The sequence below is a fragment of the Sciurus carolinensis genome, chromosome 19, assembly GCF_902686445.1.
Source record: "Sciurus carolinensis chromosome 19, mSciCar1.2, whole genome shotgun sequence".
NCBI lineage: Eukaryota > Metazoa > Chordata > Mammalia > Rodentia > Sciuridae > Sciurus > Sciurus carolinensis.
Window position 1 is genome coordinate 29,007,449 of NC_062231.1, and position 16,433 is coordinate 29,023,881.

At 49.9% G+C, this 16,433-nt stretch overlaps 1 protein-coding gene across 2 annotated transcripts; it reads right to left on the reverse strand.

The window, feature by feature from the left end:
* Positions 1 to 355: 355 nt before the first annotated feature.
* Lmod3 (leiomodin 3) lies at positions 356 to 13,000 on the reverse strand. 2 transcript variants are annotated; one of them, XM_047534477.1, is made up of 4 exons: positions 12,855 to 13,000; positions 12,104 to 12,428; positions 8,024 to 9,424; positions 356 to 707 (listed from the first exon to the last, which is right to left on the reverse strand). In XM_047534477.1, the coding sequence occupies exons 2-4, from the start codon at positions 12,389 to 12,391 to the stop codon at positions 681 to 683; spliced, it is 1,716 nt and encodes a 571-aa protein (XP_047390433.1). In that variant the 5' UTR covers positions 12,392 to 12,428; positions 12,855 to 13,000; the 3' UTR covers positions 356 to 680. The 2 variants fall into 2 exon arrangements, with proteins under 2 accessions (XP_047390433.1, XP_047390432.1); XM_047534476.1 differs by lacking the exon at positions 12,855 to 13,000 and having other exon boundaries at positions 12,104 to 12,589.
* Positions 13,001 to 16,433: the final 3,433 nt, after the last annotated feature.

Genomic DNA, 16,433 nt, shown 5'->3' on the forward strand with positions numbered 1-16,433 from the left:
GCAGGTTGCCTCCACTGTCCACGTACAGAAAGGCAGTCACAAGCTTTATCACAAACGCAGAGTTTACTTTTCTTATTACTCTTTTGGTGACACTCTGTCACATCCTCTGGCTTCAGGGTCATGTTCCTGAGATATCCCTCCCCAAAGAATACCCCAGAACATCAGAGGAGTCCCTGAGGGAGAGAGCCAGGGAGGGTTGGAAATGAAATCGACCTGGATTGTCCAGAGGTGAGCAATGAACCATCCTTCCATTTCAAAACCTGGGTGGGCCAGGAGCAGAGTGAGACTCAGCCTCGTCCCTGTGTGGCGTGTGAAGGGCCCCAGAGAAGCCGGCAGGAAGCCTGGAGGCATGAAGTCAACAGCGCCATCGTATTTATTGTTATTTACCAGAAGAAAGCAAATGTTTGCACAAATGTTTCAAACTGCTGCTTCTGGAAGCATGACTCCCAAATCTCACCCAAATCACTCAGCTTGATTGGCAGTAGAAAACGTGGCCTATGGATATTAGATTTTTTCTCAGTCCACCTTCCTCTTCTGCCCTTGCCCGACCTTTCTGCCTCTTAGACGGACCCCAGGTGTTCGGAGGATCCGCTCCCAGCAGAGCTGCCGAAACAGCCCGCAGCTCAAACCCAACAGTCATTGCTTCGTTCTCTGGTTCTTCTAGATCATTCTGTCGCCACTTATGCCAGTTCTTTTGGCAGTTGCACCTGAGATTTAAGCATTTGAAGAAAAAGGGAAAATTAATCCTGGAAATTCAAGAGCTTTACAGCAAAAACCACAAATCCATGCCTCAATGGACACAGAAAGGATAAGAAATTCTGGCAGAGAGCCCTCCAAAATCATAAGACAGCAGCAGTCTCGGCCACCACGCACTGGACACTTTCTAATGCCTGGGAGTGTGTCCGGGTATTTGAGCACACGGAAAACGTCATCACAGAAAGAAGGGGCGGGGGCTGGTCTGGGGCTCAGTTCAAAGTTGGCACTGCATTCACTGCTTGGGGGGTGCTGGGCATCAGTTTCCTTGACTGTAAAGTGACAATAAGGATCCACTTCACAAGGGAAAACACTAAGTTACAAAATACAAGAGAGTAATCAATATCAACACAATAACAACAACAACAAATTTAAGACCATCTCCCTACGTCCTAGTGGCCTCGTACAGAGGGAAATGGCTCAGAGAGGAGAGTCCCTTCCTAAGGACACACAGCTAGGAAGGAGAAGGGCAGGATTTGAATGAAATCTGCCTGTGAAAATACCACCACAAGATGAACAGATACGTCATTTGTCCTCTTTGAAAGGCATTCCTAATTTGTTGCTCAGTAAAATTAAAAAATAATATCTGACAAACTCCCTGAGGACAAAAAATTTAAAAGTCACAAAAGAGTAACATAAGTTCAACTTTGCAAACCCGCTTCCTACTTCTGTTTCATAGGGAAGATCAGTAGAGCCGAGGAAAGGGCCCCGGGGAGGGCCAGGGGAAATGCTGGGGAATGATATTGACCGAATATTGTCATATCATCCACGTGTGCAGATATGTCACGACGAATCCCACCGTTATGCACAATTAAAATGAACCAATAAAAACATGGGGGTTAAAAAGCACTCACCCTTCTCAATTCCAGTCCCCGGGGACAATCATTGTCAGAAAGAGACAAACCGACCCGGGCAAGTCCTTCTGGGTTTCAAGAGGGTGACTCATGCGTACCTTCCAGAAGATGCTCGGGAAGTTAAGGGACGCTCTGTTTGTGTGGCTAAGGCTGTTGCCCCCTGACAGCCCATCTCCACCCGCCAGGGCAGCCTCCGGCTCTGGTTCCTCTCCGAGCAGGTTCTGCTCAGGACCATGGCTAGGGAAGGTCCCCAGCACCCTGCCCACCCGAGAGGATGGTGCATGTGCGGCCACCTGCCCAGGCTTTGAGCCAACGGTCCTCTGTGTACTGCGGCCCTGTGCCCGGGAAAGGGTGGGGCTGGCTGTACCTTGGCAGGACTCGCCCACGGAAGACACTGATAATTAAGAGCGATGAGCAGCACGTGGGCCAGGTACTGAACCATGAAGCTGCAATAAATGGCTAGAAGGGCGCAGCCTGTGCCAGGCGCAGTGGCCACGCCTATCATCCCAGCAACTCGGGAGGCTGAGGCAGGAAGATTCCAAGTTCAAAGCCAGCCTCAGCAAAAGTGAGGCACTAAGCAACTCAGTGAGACCCTGTCTCTAAATAAAATACAAAATAGGGCCTGGGGTGTGGCTCAGTGGTCGAGTGCCCCTGAGTTCAATCCCCAGTACAAAAAAAAAAAAAAAAAAAAAAAAACTGCAACCTTTGAATTATGGATCTTCATATATGTTTATATGCATCAAAGGCTTCCAAAGTAATACTTTAAAAAGCGAAATGTGACACCAACCCAGCAAAACAAACTAAGAGACCTAATAACATCTTTCTTTTTTGGTTCTGGGAATTGAACTCAGAGTGACTTCACCACTGAGCCACATCCCCAGCCTTTTTTTTTTTTTTTAATATTTTTTTGAGCAAGGGTCTCACTCTGTTGCTTAGAGCCTCACTAAGTTGCTGAGGCTGCTTTGAACTTGTAATCCTCCTACCTCAGCCTCCCAGGTTGCTGGGATCTTAGGCGTGCGCCGCTGCACCGGGCTACCACATGTCAACAGTGTGGCCAACCTGGCAGCTCACTGGGTGAAGAGGACCAAGTCAGTAAATGACTGTCGGTCGACTATGTGGACTTTACTTCTAAACATTACCCTTTAATTCATCAGCACTATCAAATATTTTTTAAGAACTAGGAACTATAGAAGTTGAAAGACAAGTAGGTATTTTCATAGCGCTCAGAGACAGGTCTAAGTGGGACGAGAAGACAGAAGCCACGATGGAGAGAGCTGGAGCTGATGCCGCAGCATGGAACCTGAGAAACAGGTGCCGACTAGCAAGGTCGGTGGGGAGCCCGCTCCCCCTGCACGCACCAGCTGGGCAGGATCGGCGTTTTGAGGGAGCGTGGTCTGCGCGTGTGTAGTGCATGCGTAGGTGCCGCGGGACGGGGCGAGGCGGGCTGGGACCCTCTGCTTCGTGCGGGATTACTCAACTCCGCACATCTCTACCCAGCTCTGCTCTGGGCCAGCTCCTCAGGGGGCGTCCAGGACAGAGATGAGCAAGACCTGCTGAGGGGCATGGAATCCAGCAGGAGATGGACGCTGTGTCCCGGGGCCTCACCTGGAGCAGAGCGCGGGAGGTGCCGTAAGGCAGGTCCTGCAGAAGGCGGAAGCTCCTGGCAGGGCGCTGTCACGTTCTGATTTTGCGTGTAAGAAGAAGCATTGGAGGCAAACCTTGGGAATCAGGTGGGTTTCAGTAGACGGAACAAATGATAATCTGAGGCGCAGGGTGGTTATGAGGTCGGAAAGCAAGGCCCTCCCGGGAAAATGTCAGAGAGGTCATTTGCCACGGTGTCCTAAGGTCGTGGTTGTCAAAATGTGGTCCCAGGAAAGGCTGCGTCAGCATCACTAGAGACCTGGCTAAAACTGGAAATCCCCAGGCCCCTTCTAAGGTGGACTGAACCAGAGACTCTGGGGTGGGCCCAGCAACCTATCAAATTTTGAGAATCACTGCACAGACTTTAGAAACTTGTATATCAAAAACCTTTCCCGCCTGGAATTATGGGAAGGGACTTCTGGTTCAGACTTCCTGGACCACGAGCTCTTTTGAGCTGAGCCTGAAATGCCACACCCTTTTCTCTGCACGGCCTCCCTTTTTAAGGATCGTAGCATTTCCACAGTTACCATTGCCATTTGGTTCTGGCTCTCGTAGATGCTCCCAATTTCTGTTGTGGAGGCAGGAAATCGAGTTTGAAGATAATGCTAAGTTTTCAGACCTGAATGCGTGAGAGAATGCCTACACCAAATGTGTTAGGCTTTTTGTCACTGCGTCCAAACACCTACACGACCAACTTAGAGGAAGAAAGACTTATTTTGGCTCACAGTCTCAGAGGTTTCAGTTCCCGGTCAGTTGGCTCGGTCGCTCTGGGCTGAGGTGAGGCAGAACGTCGTGGCGGACGGGTGTGGTGAAGGAGCTGCTCAACTCACAGCAGTCAGGAAGCAGAGCGGGAGGAAGGGGCCAGGGACGGGACACAGCAGTCCACACACACAGTAGTCCACACCTGGATTGAGCCACTGATGAGGGTACAGCCCTCAGGGGCCCATCACCTGTTCAGAGCCCCGCCTTAGAGCCTTGTGCACTGGGCACCATGCTCTCAACCCCTGAGCCTTTGGCAGCAAAGTCCAGACTCAAAGCCTAACACCAAGGAAAGTCGGGAACCTGGTACAATAGCCAGGCCCACACAGAAAAGCTTAGTTTGGGGACACATTGACCAAGGATGCTAAGAAAGCCTCAGGGGATCTTCAGGGAAAGGGAATGGGGGACTGTTCCAGAGGATGTGCACAGACACAAAAGAGGAAGATAGCAAAAAAATGGCGGGAGGATAGGATCTCAGGACCTGGCGGGAGAGAAGGAAGAGCTGACAAGTGAAGCAAAGAAGGATGGCCAGAGGCAGAGTGAAGGTTCGCGTCCAGAATCTCAACGGTCACAGCCAGTGCTGGCCCACCCAGGAGCCTTTGAGTGAAGAAGGCTGCTGGGATGTTACCCAACACAGTGTCGCCAGCCAGTGGCTGGGGACAGTTCAGACCTGAACTAGACACGTGAGGCCAGAGGGAGACGGAGTGAATGTTCCCAGCCCCTTGCCTGGCTCAGAACCTGGGGTCTGCTCCAGATTCGAGCTGGCCTCGGAATCAAGCAGGCCCCGCAGTGGGATCCGTGTCTCAGTGAAAGGTGCGAACACTCCTCTGGGTGGTGAACCCCAGCATGTGTGAAGACGAGGGCCTCACCCCTTGGTCTGGGTGGAGCCCAGGCAAGCCTAACGCTGGTGCCACAGTGACCCAGGGCTGCTGCCTCGCAGGGAGACCCTGTCTCAAAATAAAAAATAGAAAGGACTGGGGAGATAGCTTAGTGGTAGAGCATCCCTGGCTTAATATCTTCAATGTTGGAAAAAAAAAAAAAGAATAAAATGATCTTTAGGTGTGTTATTGAACCATCGATGTTATAGTTAGGAACATCAGTTAAGGGAAACCACAAGATTTCAAAAAGTGCACTAGTTTTAACCTCATTCTTGCAGATTTGGGTGTCGGAGGGCCTTGTGCCCCAGCCTATAAAACCTGTGATCTCATCTCTATGAAGTGAACGCCATCATGTCTCATCTGACCGACCCAAATTCCCTCTTTTGCTGGGATGTTGTGACGCCCACTCACTGTGTCTACCCTGTTTCACAGAGTCCCACGAGATGCACATTTGCAATGTTTCCAGGGCTCTGAAACCACGTGCATCTCAGATCAGGTGGCGGTTCACTGATGCTGGCCCTAGGTGTGCGGGGTGCACGCCTCAGACCTCACCCAGCCGTGACCACCTGCAGCGAGCCGTGCACCCTGCTGCACCCCAACAGCGTTCAAAGGATGATAAAGCCACATGGTAAAAGGTGACATGTACATAAGAATTCTATTATTTTTACACTGCTCGCTGTCTAAAATGATTTCAAAATAAAAAGGTTAAAAAATTAAACACTCTTTTAACAGATTATACCTTAATGCAGGTATTTGAGGCAGGGAGAGAATTGGTATTGGGGTGAAGTGGATTTTTGTTAGTGGAATGATGAATTTTCACGATTTTTTTTTCCTCACAGAGTTTCACAGGACCAAATAGACGATGTTATGTGACATTTGTAACTGAGATACAAGGGGCTGGGATTGTGGCTCAGTGGTAGAGCGCTTGCCTAGCATGTGTGAAGTACTGGGTTCGATCCTCAGCACTACATTAAAAAATAAATAAATAAATAAACAAATAAAATAAGGGTATTGTGTAACTAAGATACATGCAAAAAGAGGGCTCTTGCCAGCCAAGCCAGGCAACCAAAGGAAGGAGAAATCGCCAGTTTCTCGATTAGTTAAGAGCCATTTCAATGCAGAGGCTGATGGGCAAGTCTGTCCTTCAAAAAGCTTTTCATGGTTGACTCTGCAGCACTTTTATCTTAGTTTATTTATTTATTTTGCAGTGCTGGGGATTGAACTCAGGGCCTTGTGCTGGCAAGGCAAGCACTCTACCAACTGAGCTATTTCCCCAGCCCTACCTTAGTTTATTTTAAAAAAAAGAAAGCACATTGAACTCGGGAGAGTGTTAGAATTAAAGTTAGCGCTTAGTAAGGTGTTCCTGCAATCAGCCTGTGAATTTATTTTAATGTCTTTTGCACTAGGATTTAGACCCAAAGCTGAAGTGTTCTCAGTTGGGGGTCAGAGGTGAAGAGATTTGACCCTGAAGACTGAAAATCCACATTGTAAACACCACGAGGTCAAGACTGCCCCTGGCCTGTCCTCCGGGGCTCCCTTCCCCCCCACAGGGCCGACATGAGTGTGTGTTGGGTTGATGGACAGTGCAGGGTGGCCGCCAGTCAGGCAGCTGGTTCCGAAGACCATTCAGACTTCATTCCCTCTCCTAATCTGAAGTCACATGCTGCCTTTAATGTTTAAAAAAAGAACGGGGAGGGCTGGGGAGATAGCTCAGTTGGTAGAGTGCTTGCCTTGCAAGCACAAGGCCCTGGGTTCGATTCCCCAGCACCGCAAAAAAAGAGGGGGGGGAAAAAAAAAGAGGGGGGAGCTTATTCTTTCAGACGGCAATTTTCTGACCCCATAACCACCACAGTGGCTTGGATATTCCTTGCCAATGGCTGGTTATAAAAGAAGTGGCAGAGCTGGTTTTCTCAAGCAACACCCATCCCCCAGAAAGGCAGTGTGGGCAGTCCTGACGTGTGCCCAAGGTCAGGCAAAGAACCCGCCTGACCCCGTGTGACCGCCACTGTTCTCCCCTGGCGCCTGCCCCAGGAGGACCTAGCCTCCCGCCAAGTCTCGGAGGGAATTCAAGTCTGATTTAGAAAATGGAGTCCTGTCACTGTGTTTCTAAGAGATGGAAATTAGAAATACATGTGTGTGTGCATGTGGATAAGCAGCATTTCTCTCTTGAATGCAGAGCTAGGGAAGTAAGAACTATCTTATTTTAAAGCAGAAAAACATAAGATTGTATGGGTATGTATTTAACATATCTTTAAAAAAGGTGACCTTCTATGATGGAATAATGTATCTGATCTCTTGGTTAAATCACATGCAAGATTTTGAAATAATACAGCCCTGTATCCATCTGTTCTGAATGTTCTTCAGCATCTGTAAATGCCAGCATAATGACAAAAAAGCTTTCATTTATGCAACTCAGCTGCAAGGAATAGAACTTCTTCTCTTAGACGAAGAGTGAATCAGCAAACCAAGTGCTGCTAGATATCCTAAACCTCTGCTGATTCACAGAGACGCTAGGCTGAAGTTCACCTCTCTGCTCCCTAACACGTGAGAGGTAAATGCAGCTCAAGTGGTCTCTCTTCGTCTGAAAAGAGCGTCTACTCTGGGGTGTTTCCCCAGCTACCTACAAGCCTGGCCTCTTTGTTTGTGCCTCCTGGCAGGTTCCTGGAGATCTCTGTGAGCTCTGTGTGGCTCACATGGTGTCATTTTGTGTTTGGACTGGGGGTTCAGAGTAGCAGGGTGCATAAAAGCTTGACCCTGAACACAGAACAGAGTGATCTCAAGATCAACTCTGCCACTTCTTAGCTGAATCTCCAAGACAGCCAATTAACGTCTCTGAGCCTCAGTCTCCTCTTTACAAAGTGAGGAGAAAAACAGGGCCCACCTTACAGAATTAGGGTGACTGTGGGTCAACTCCGGCTCATGGTAAGTGCTCTGTAGACCTACTAGCTGCTAAGATTTGTGTCCCAGAACTCATAAGCGTGTAGTCCTTAGGACTGCCGGTACTTTAGACCCGCTGGGCAGCTGCCTGGCTTCCCCGGCGAGGCGCCAATGGTGACTGCGAGTGTTGACATGCCAGGGGCTGGAGCTGGGGCACAGGTCACACGGTCCCGGTTCACCGTCCCCCCAGCCCCTACTCACGGGTTTAAGGTAAGCGACGTTGCTGTGGCGGATGTCATTCAAGAGCTGGTCTCTGGGCGTGATCTCCACCAGGGGGGGTGGCCTGTTTCTCGGCACGGGTTTGAGTGTCTTGATCACATCTTTGAGGTTGGTTTTCTCAGGCGGCTCCCTGGCCTCGGGCATGCGGGATTTGCGTTGGATCCTCTTCAGCTTCACCACGCGGAAGGAGTCGGGGTCTGTCCTGTACTGCGGAGGCTGGGACGGCTTTTTGGCTGACTCGTTTCTGTGGCCGAAGGGGACGGCGTGGGGGCCGTGGGGGCCGGGAGGCCCGGGAGGGGGCTGGAGGAACCCCTGCATTCTGGGGTCGGGCATGGGCCCCCCCAGCATCTCCCACGCCCCCGGGGGCAGCCCCAGGCCGTTCTCCAGCATGGCGATGAGCTTCCTCTGCTCTTTGAGCTGCTGTTGCTTCTGTTCTTCCTGCCTTTTCTGCCTCTGTTTGTCCTGATTCCTGGTGAGCAGATTCGTGACCACCATTCTGGGACCCGGGAGCTCAAAGTGGTAGCCCAGCTTGAGCAGCGTGTGGTTGGCCTTGAGGAGCCGGGCGATCTCCATCTCCGCGTGGTGGCCCAGCATGTGGCGCTGGTTGTGGAAGCGCAGCTCGGTGAGCGTCTCGTTGAACTGCAGACACCGCATGATGGCCACGATGCCCTTCCCGGTGACGAAGTTGGACTCGATGTTGAGCGTGCGGACGCTCCTGTTCTCCCGCAGCATGTTGGCCAGCGCGAAGGCCACGCTCTCGTCGGCGCCCACGTTGGCCAGGCTGAGCGTCCTCACGTGCTTGTTCTTCTTCATGGCGTTGACGAAGTCCAGCAGCATCTCCTTGGGGATGTTCTCGATGTTGTTGAGGTTCAGCTCCTTCACCTCAGGGTCGTTCTGTCGCACGCGCCTCAGGCTCCCGTCCAGGTCCGTCTGGTTCCCCGAGGGCCTCGCGCTGACCTTCAGGAAACTGGTGTCCAGGGCCAGCTTCTTGGGATCCAGCTTTGACACTTTCTTCTCACTTTTCTCCTGGGCTGCGGGTTGTCCTCGCTGTTCCTCGGGAGCCTTGGCAGCCATGCGGGGGCCGCTGGCCTCTCCGTTTCTGACTGGTTGCTGAGCTTCTCTTGTGCCTCTTGCCGATGGTTCTCTCTGTTCACCGTTGTCTTCCTCCTCGTCTTCCTCCTCCTCATCTTCCTCCTCCTCATCTTCCTCCTCCTCATCTTCCTCTTCCTCTTCCTCATCTTCATCATTAGCTTCTTGCACCTTGCTGCGGCCATCTGATTCTCTTTTATTCGCAGATATTTCACTATTGAGCTTTTCTTTTAGGAAGTGGGACACATTTTTATTTCCTTGGTTTCTTTCTTCCTGCTGTCCTTGAGTGTTTTCCTAAAAGAGAGTTTATGTGGGTTAGAGTGCATAGCAACCAGGAAAGACAGGAGAGCAAAATCTGCTGGAGATAAAAATAGCTAAGTGGAAAACCATCCAGCGAACGAAGCCAGACAATAGACTACACCCGCGGTGCCCTCCTGCCCATGTGCAGAGGCTTCTCATGGCACAAGCAGTCTGTGGGATGCTTGCCCAGGGCGTGGCTATTTCTAGGGAAGGGAGACGACCACTTGAGAAAACTCCAAGAAGAGGAAGCATTTGGAGGATATTCACTTTTTATCTTATATAATTCTGGAGTGTTTGAATTTCTATATAAATAAACCACACATTCTCAACAAATACAACCAAAAACAAAGACACATGTTTAATGACGCCTATGAACAATCTTAGCTGTGTTTGCCTCATCTCATGCACAGCGGTCCCTCGGTATCCTGAGCAGATTGGTGCCAGGACCAGGATTCCAGAAGTCATGGTACTCAATCCCTTACAGAATGTATAGCACTTGACCTAACTGCAGATCTTCTGAGTGCAGGTTCCTAAGGCCTCTCCAGGTTACTTATAATCCCTAACACCACACGAACGCTTTATGAATAGTCACTATACTGCATTGCTTAGGGAATAATGCCCCAAAGAAACCTGTACTTATTCAGTTCATTGGCAAAACTATCTTGCTGTGGGGCTGGAGACGGAACTCAGGGCCAAGCACATGCTCTACCCCTGGAGGACGGAGCTCCCTCCAGCCCTTTTTAGTATTTATCTTCAGGCAGGATCACATTAAGTTATCCAGGCTGACCTTGAACTTGTGATCCTCCTGCCTCAACCTGTCAAGTAGCTGGACTACAAGCCTGTGTGGCTGCATTTGGCTTCAATTCAAAAGCTTTTTTTTTTTTTGATCCATGGTTGGTGAGTCCAGGTATGTGAAACCCCAAGGACGGTGAGGGCCAACTGTCTTAAAATAAAAATAAAACCTAGCTCGTTTTTTTTACAGATTTTTAAAAATTATTTTTCCTGTTTTTTTCTGAATGTGTGGTGCTGGAGGCCTATACCAGGTCCCAGTGCATGCTAGGCAAGTGTTCTACCACTGAGCTACAACCCCAGCCTTGTTTTATTCTTAAAGTGATGCTCAGTTCCAGATGTAAAGTTATTTGTTTTGAAAACTTTATACAGTTTTTTTTTTTTTAATCCACACATTGAAGTCTTTGTTTCATACATACCTGAATAGGATCTTTGTGCTCAATAACCCTGGGTTACACAGTAGTGTCCTTATTGCTCTAAAACTCACATGCTAAAGTGTCTGCGAATCTCGCGTAGCATTCCCCTGAGACCACAACATAATGCGGGGTACATGAGAGCAGTTTGGCAATTTGGAAGAGGTATTTTCAGTGATTTGGATTTTGTCTGCTCGGTTCTATGGAAATGGCCCTGACTGCTCTGGGCAGAGGCTCACGACCCATTTCTTTTGAAGAACAGTGCCTAGAAGGAAGAGCCAGCTATAAAAGGAAGAGTGTTAGGCAGAGGTCTGGAAATTACCCGTTTGGGAAGGGAAGTAGCAGGCCCTTGTCGATGTTTTTAGAGTCGTGTGCATCATTACACTTTCATGTACAAGATGTGTACCTCATGGGTGTGTCCTTTGGACAGCGAGTGCAGCAGTTAAGAGACACAGGCTCACCGGAGTGCTAACTCTGTCTTGTGATATGTGGCAGGTCAGGATGGACAGTTGACCGGAGCCCTTAACCGCCTAGGGCCTCCCCCTGCACTTCTCAGGTGTCCCAGCAGGGGGAGCCACCGCCCAGCTGTTTAAATCACGCCGGCGGATGCAGGGGTGCGGAAGCTCTCCTGTTCCCCTAAAACTGGTGCTCACACAGAACCACCTCCCACATGAAAGCCCTATGAATTTTATCTCCAGCTCTAACCTGACCACGTATTTGTGTGAGCTGAGTACACGTTCAAGTCCTTCTGAACGTGAAACCCCTGACCACCTCTGTGAAGGACGGTCAGAGTGACCGTAATGTGACCAGACACATCTCTGTCAGCCGGCATACCTGAGAGAGGCTTCGCCTGGATGGCCACTGTCTTCTTTCTGCCAAATTATTTTGAAGTGGAACCATTTTTAAGAAATCATGCTAATGCACAGTGAGTTTTAGAGCCAGGGACAGTGTCATTTTGTTAATCTAAAAAAAAATCTGAGAAAGAACTAGAACGGCTTACCATGAGCAGTTTCTAAACGTTGCCATGGATACCCAGGACTTGGTGGGGGTGTTACACGTTTTTGGTTGTTTCACTTGGGTCCATGGCAGGGTGTGTGACTAGACTTCCGGGGGACTGTGAGGCCTTCGACATCGTGTGTGGAGCATTGCTTATGTGAGGACAGAGAGGACACAGAGCTTCTGTGAGCGTCTCAAGGGGGCCTGACAGGCGAATAAACTAACAGTAAAGTAGGTGCTGAGAACATCTGCATCCGGTCCAGAGTCAGGGTCCCCGAGCCCGGGCCCATCCCCCAGCCTTCCAACCGCCCCCTCCCTCGCAGCTGGGCCAGGGGGTTCAGAAAGTTCCAGTCTGCAGTCGGGTTAGACCTTACAGCACACTCTAGATGTGGCAAAAGCAACAGAACCGAGTGCTGGCCCCTGGGCCTCGCAGGGCCACGCGGGCAGCGGCTGCCGAGGGACAGGCGCTGGTTACCTCGGATCGCACGAAGGTGAGGGGCACGCGCTCGTCCTCCAGCATGCGCCTGGACGCCTTCTGCCAGTACATGTAGTCCACCAGGGACCGGTGGTCGAAGGTCCCTGTGGGCGGCTTGTCCGTTTGGTCCTTCTGGATCATTCCCACGGGAAGGTGGGGGTCCGGGGCCATGGCTTCCATCTCCGACTGCAGTTCCCTCAGCTCTTCGGGGGACAGGTTGGCCAGGAGCTCCTCCTCGTCCAGCTGGCCCAGCTCTTCTTGATCTGAATTCCTGCTGCGCTCCGACATTGCTGTTGTGTTTTTTTCCCTCTGTTTTTATATTTTGCTGGAAAAGGAAGAAATAATGGAAGCTGATTTCAAAAAGAAGAGGGAGAGAAAATCACCCCAAGAAGTTCTCCTGGGGAACAGGTGCGCAGGTCAACCCTCCCTGGTGATCTCACCCCCAGAACCTCAGCGGGGTTCGCCCAGCGCCGTCTGCAGCTCAGCCTCAGCAGATCTATATTAAGCAGGGCTGGGCCGCAGAGGGTCAGTTGACGGGGCTACTACGCTGTGCCCTCTTGGGCAACTCGAGTCAGCTGTGCAAATCTGTCTGACATTTCAGCACAGCTGCTTACGTCCCCAGCGAGCAACTGGCCCTTGTCCTCTCCCGAGGAGCCCTGACCGCCACAGCAGGTCCCCGCTGCTTCAGCTGCACACCCCAGGTCTCCAGGGGAGCCCACTCCTCTGTATTTACAAGCCGAAAACAACTTACGAGCTGTCAAAAGGGAAACCCAGTCGCCAGCCTTAATTCTCTTGGAGTGGAAAATTCACCAGAAGGTGGGAATGGGGGCCTCGGCTTGGGCTCTGCTTCTGCCTGACTCTGGAAGCCAGGAGCCCGGGCGAGTGGAGCAGAGGGCTTACTGCTCTCCACCCTGTGTAAGCTGAACCCTCGCGAGGTGTCCTTGTGGCACCGAGATCCTGTGATCCAACAGATGCGGATAACCAGCGCTAGGGTTTCCACTACGAGCCAGGAGTTTCATGTTCTGAATTATTTGTTGTTCTTTTGCAGTATTCATGAAGCCTGGATAAATTGAAATGGATTGAAAAAAAATCTCAATTAAAGCACTAAAAGAAACCATGAGAAGAGGTTTTTGTTTGTTTGTTTTGTTTTGTTTTCTTGGTAACCTCAGGGGGCAAAATTCATCAAAATTACAAATGTGCACTTGCTTCGACCCAGCAATTCTGCCTCTAGGAATGCAGGCTTCCTATGGGCCCAGCAGATGAAATCACAAGGGTAGAAGTTGGCACAATGTGGCAGAGCACAAAGGCTTGTGAGCTACATGGTATTTATGACACAGGGTGAAAAGAATATATGAAATACAGAAATGATAATAACAACATATGTTGAGGAGACACAAAAAAAAAAAACTTTTTTTTTTTTTTTTTTTTGTGGTGCTGAGGATCGAACCCAGGGCCTCGTGCATACCAGGCAAGCACTCTACCACTGAGTCAGGTCCCTAGCCCTATGTCTTAAAACTGTAAACAATGAATGCAGAAATATGCATTCATTGTTCAGCAGATAGGAGAGGTAGGTACAGAGAAAATGGAAGTTTCTCCTGGTCTCACTGTGGAGTGCCACTACTATTTATTCACATTTCCGTTTATCATTCCAGTTGTTTGAGGCCCACCAGCTCTTGATCTGCTGTCCTCTGAGATGCTGGGCACGGAACCTGGGGCCTCCCGCGTGCTTGGCAATTGTTCCCACTGGGCTCACCCCAGCTCTGTCACCTGTTTTTTGATGGACAAAATCAGGAATTGGTTTTCTAGGCCAGTATATTTTCTGCTAGTAGTTTTGAGGAGCTCCTTGTTTAAGAGTTTGGAGCTATAGTTTATAAACTGCATAGTTTATATGACCAATCCCTCCTTGTTGGATAGTTAGACTATTTTCATTACTCACAAGCATGGATCTTCAAAAATTATCCTTGCAGTCAGTATTTTGAAACATGCAAATTTGTTTCCTTAGGGTAAATTGGATAGATGCCAAAAGGTGAAATTGCTGGGTCAAGGGATAAGAAGAAAGTAAACACTTCAGACGTGTATGGCTCAGACACCCCTTCCTGTTACTGCGAGCCATGCCCAGATGTGCCAATCTCTTTTGTACACTGTACACACGCTATTCCGATATTACATATGGACAGCCCTCCACACTAGAGGGGTCTGCATCCACAGAGCCAACCGAGCACAGTGAAAAATCATCTGGGAAGAACACCGCACACGTAGACTGCTTTTCCGTGTCGTTTTCCCTGAACCAAAGAGCATGACCGCTTTCTGCAGGACACCCACACTGAGGCACGGGAAGTGACCTATGCGCGGTTTAAAGCAGAAGGGAAGGCGTGCACAGCTGATGTGCAAATGCTGTGCTCTTACGGGAGGGACTCAAGATCTGCACACCTTGGTATTGGCAGGGATCCTGGGCCCAGTCCTGGTGGACACTCAGGAACAACTGCATTCACATAATCTCAAAACTTGCAAGAAAGAAAAAGAACGTAAGCGGTCGTAAGTGGATGTTCTAATACTTCCGCTGGCCCTGGTGGTCTCTAGAGTGCCCAAGGGCAATAGAAAGGCGTGCCCTGCACTCGCAGGATGATTCTAGAAACAGAATGCAGTGCCTTCTGGTGACTCACGGCCAGGGCTCCTCACCCATCAGCTTTTCCCTGGGTCCCTGTAAAAGGGGAGTGAGGGCTTGGCCTCAGCGGGTGGGAAGGCACCCCAGTGTCTGGTCTGCAGACCTGTAGACCATTATTCACAGAAGAGTGGTTTAGAGAGACCCCGCCAGGGGCTGGGGCCGCAGCTCACGGTTCAGAGCACATATTTAGCATGCTTAAGGCCCTGGGCTCCATTGCCAGCACCACAGATAAACAGAGACTCAGCCAAAAAGAGATCAGTGTTCAAGGAGACTTGGGAAATGTTCTACTCGGCTTTTGCATTTTAGACATTTGTAAAGCACATTTGCATTTAGAGACTCCAAGAAACCTTACACTAAAGAAACCCATTTGTTTAGCCGATACTCCCCAACCTTGGAAAATCATCTACTAACATCCGTGTCATTAACTTTTCAAAGTGCCATACTTTGGGAAATACTGATTCAAACAAATGAGGAGGATCTAGAGTGAGACCTCCTGGAGACAGGTCCCAGCTCCACCTCTTAATAACTAACTTCCTGCTACTGAGCAACCTAGTGGCCCATAGCTCATAATAATGTACCAGTATGCAGTTACGGAGAGAATCAAATGAGACAACATATACATACGCAATTAAGTAGGAAAGTGCACAGCACAGAGTAAGCCCTCAATAAACGTCAAATATTATTATTCTCATATTTCAGGGATAACCACAGCAACATTTAAAGAAACACAAAAGCAATTATAACGTGGAGTCCATTAAAAAAACATTTCCATGACAGAAACCATTTTACTAACAGCAATAAACAGAAGACTATTTTAAAATCTTGTTGCTTTTTACAGAAAACAACTGAGAGATATTTAGATGCAATAGTATATAAAGAAAATAGAAACCCACAATTTGCATATAAATATGAAGCTTTCCCAAGAATAGCTTCTCAGTTTTTGCTGTGTCCTTTCAGAGTCCAGTTCTGTTCTGACGAATCGCGCTTCTCTGAACGTGACCCGTGCTGTTGCTAATCCAGCTGACTTAGGCACTTCTGGGAGGGGTCGGGCTCCGCGGGGCTTGCCTCCTGCTGAAGGTCCCCACATGTCACTCCAGGCAGCCAGGAGGGGGGCTTTTTCCCTGTTTCTTGCCCGGATGCTGACAGGGAGGGTTTCGCGGGTGTCATCAGCCTCTTTGACAGAGATGATTTGTTGTGTTTCTCTTAGTGACGTTCTGTTGCTGCCGCCTCAGCAGCTCCTCACATCAGAATCCGGCCATGACAGCAGAAGGAAGTGGTGGCCTGGAGGACCATCGATGGCAGGAGGGAGGCAGGGAGGTATCACGGGTCGTCCGGCTTCGTGCCACGGTCTCTGGAGGAAGTCATGGTGTGTCGACCCCTGGACCCACCCAGAAGCTACGAATCGTGGTTCTCAAGTCTGGGTCCCAGACTGTCTACACGGAAAGCTCTCAGGCGTAAATCCACGTGGGCGTCAGGGGGCTCCTGCCAGACCCCCATTAGGGGTCGGGATTAGACAGCTTAAGGCACTTGGCAAGGGTCCCTTCGTCCATCCACCTAGGGTGTTCGCTGAGTGGCCACGGCGCCCTGCGCTGTGCCAGGTAGGGCTAGGAGCAACTGAAACCGTCCATACCGCGAGGCAGCAACCAGGGAAGCCCAGCGGGCTCA

Excerpts from the sequence above, each read along its gene's own strand:
- Lmod3 (XM_047534477.1), bottom strand. The coding sequence starts at position 12,391 with ATGTCGGAGCGCAGCAGGAATTCAGATCAAGAAGAGCTGGGCCAGCTG. Across the intron at positions 9,425-12,103 it reads TCACCTTCGTGCGATCCGAG|GAAAACACTCAAGGACAGCA; the intron begins GTAACCAGCGCC and ends ACTCTCTTTTAG. Across the intron at positions 708-8,023 it reads ACGTCGCTTACCTTAAACCC|GTGCAACTGCCAAAAGAACT; the intron begins GTGAGTAGGGGC and ends CTTAAATCTCAG.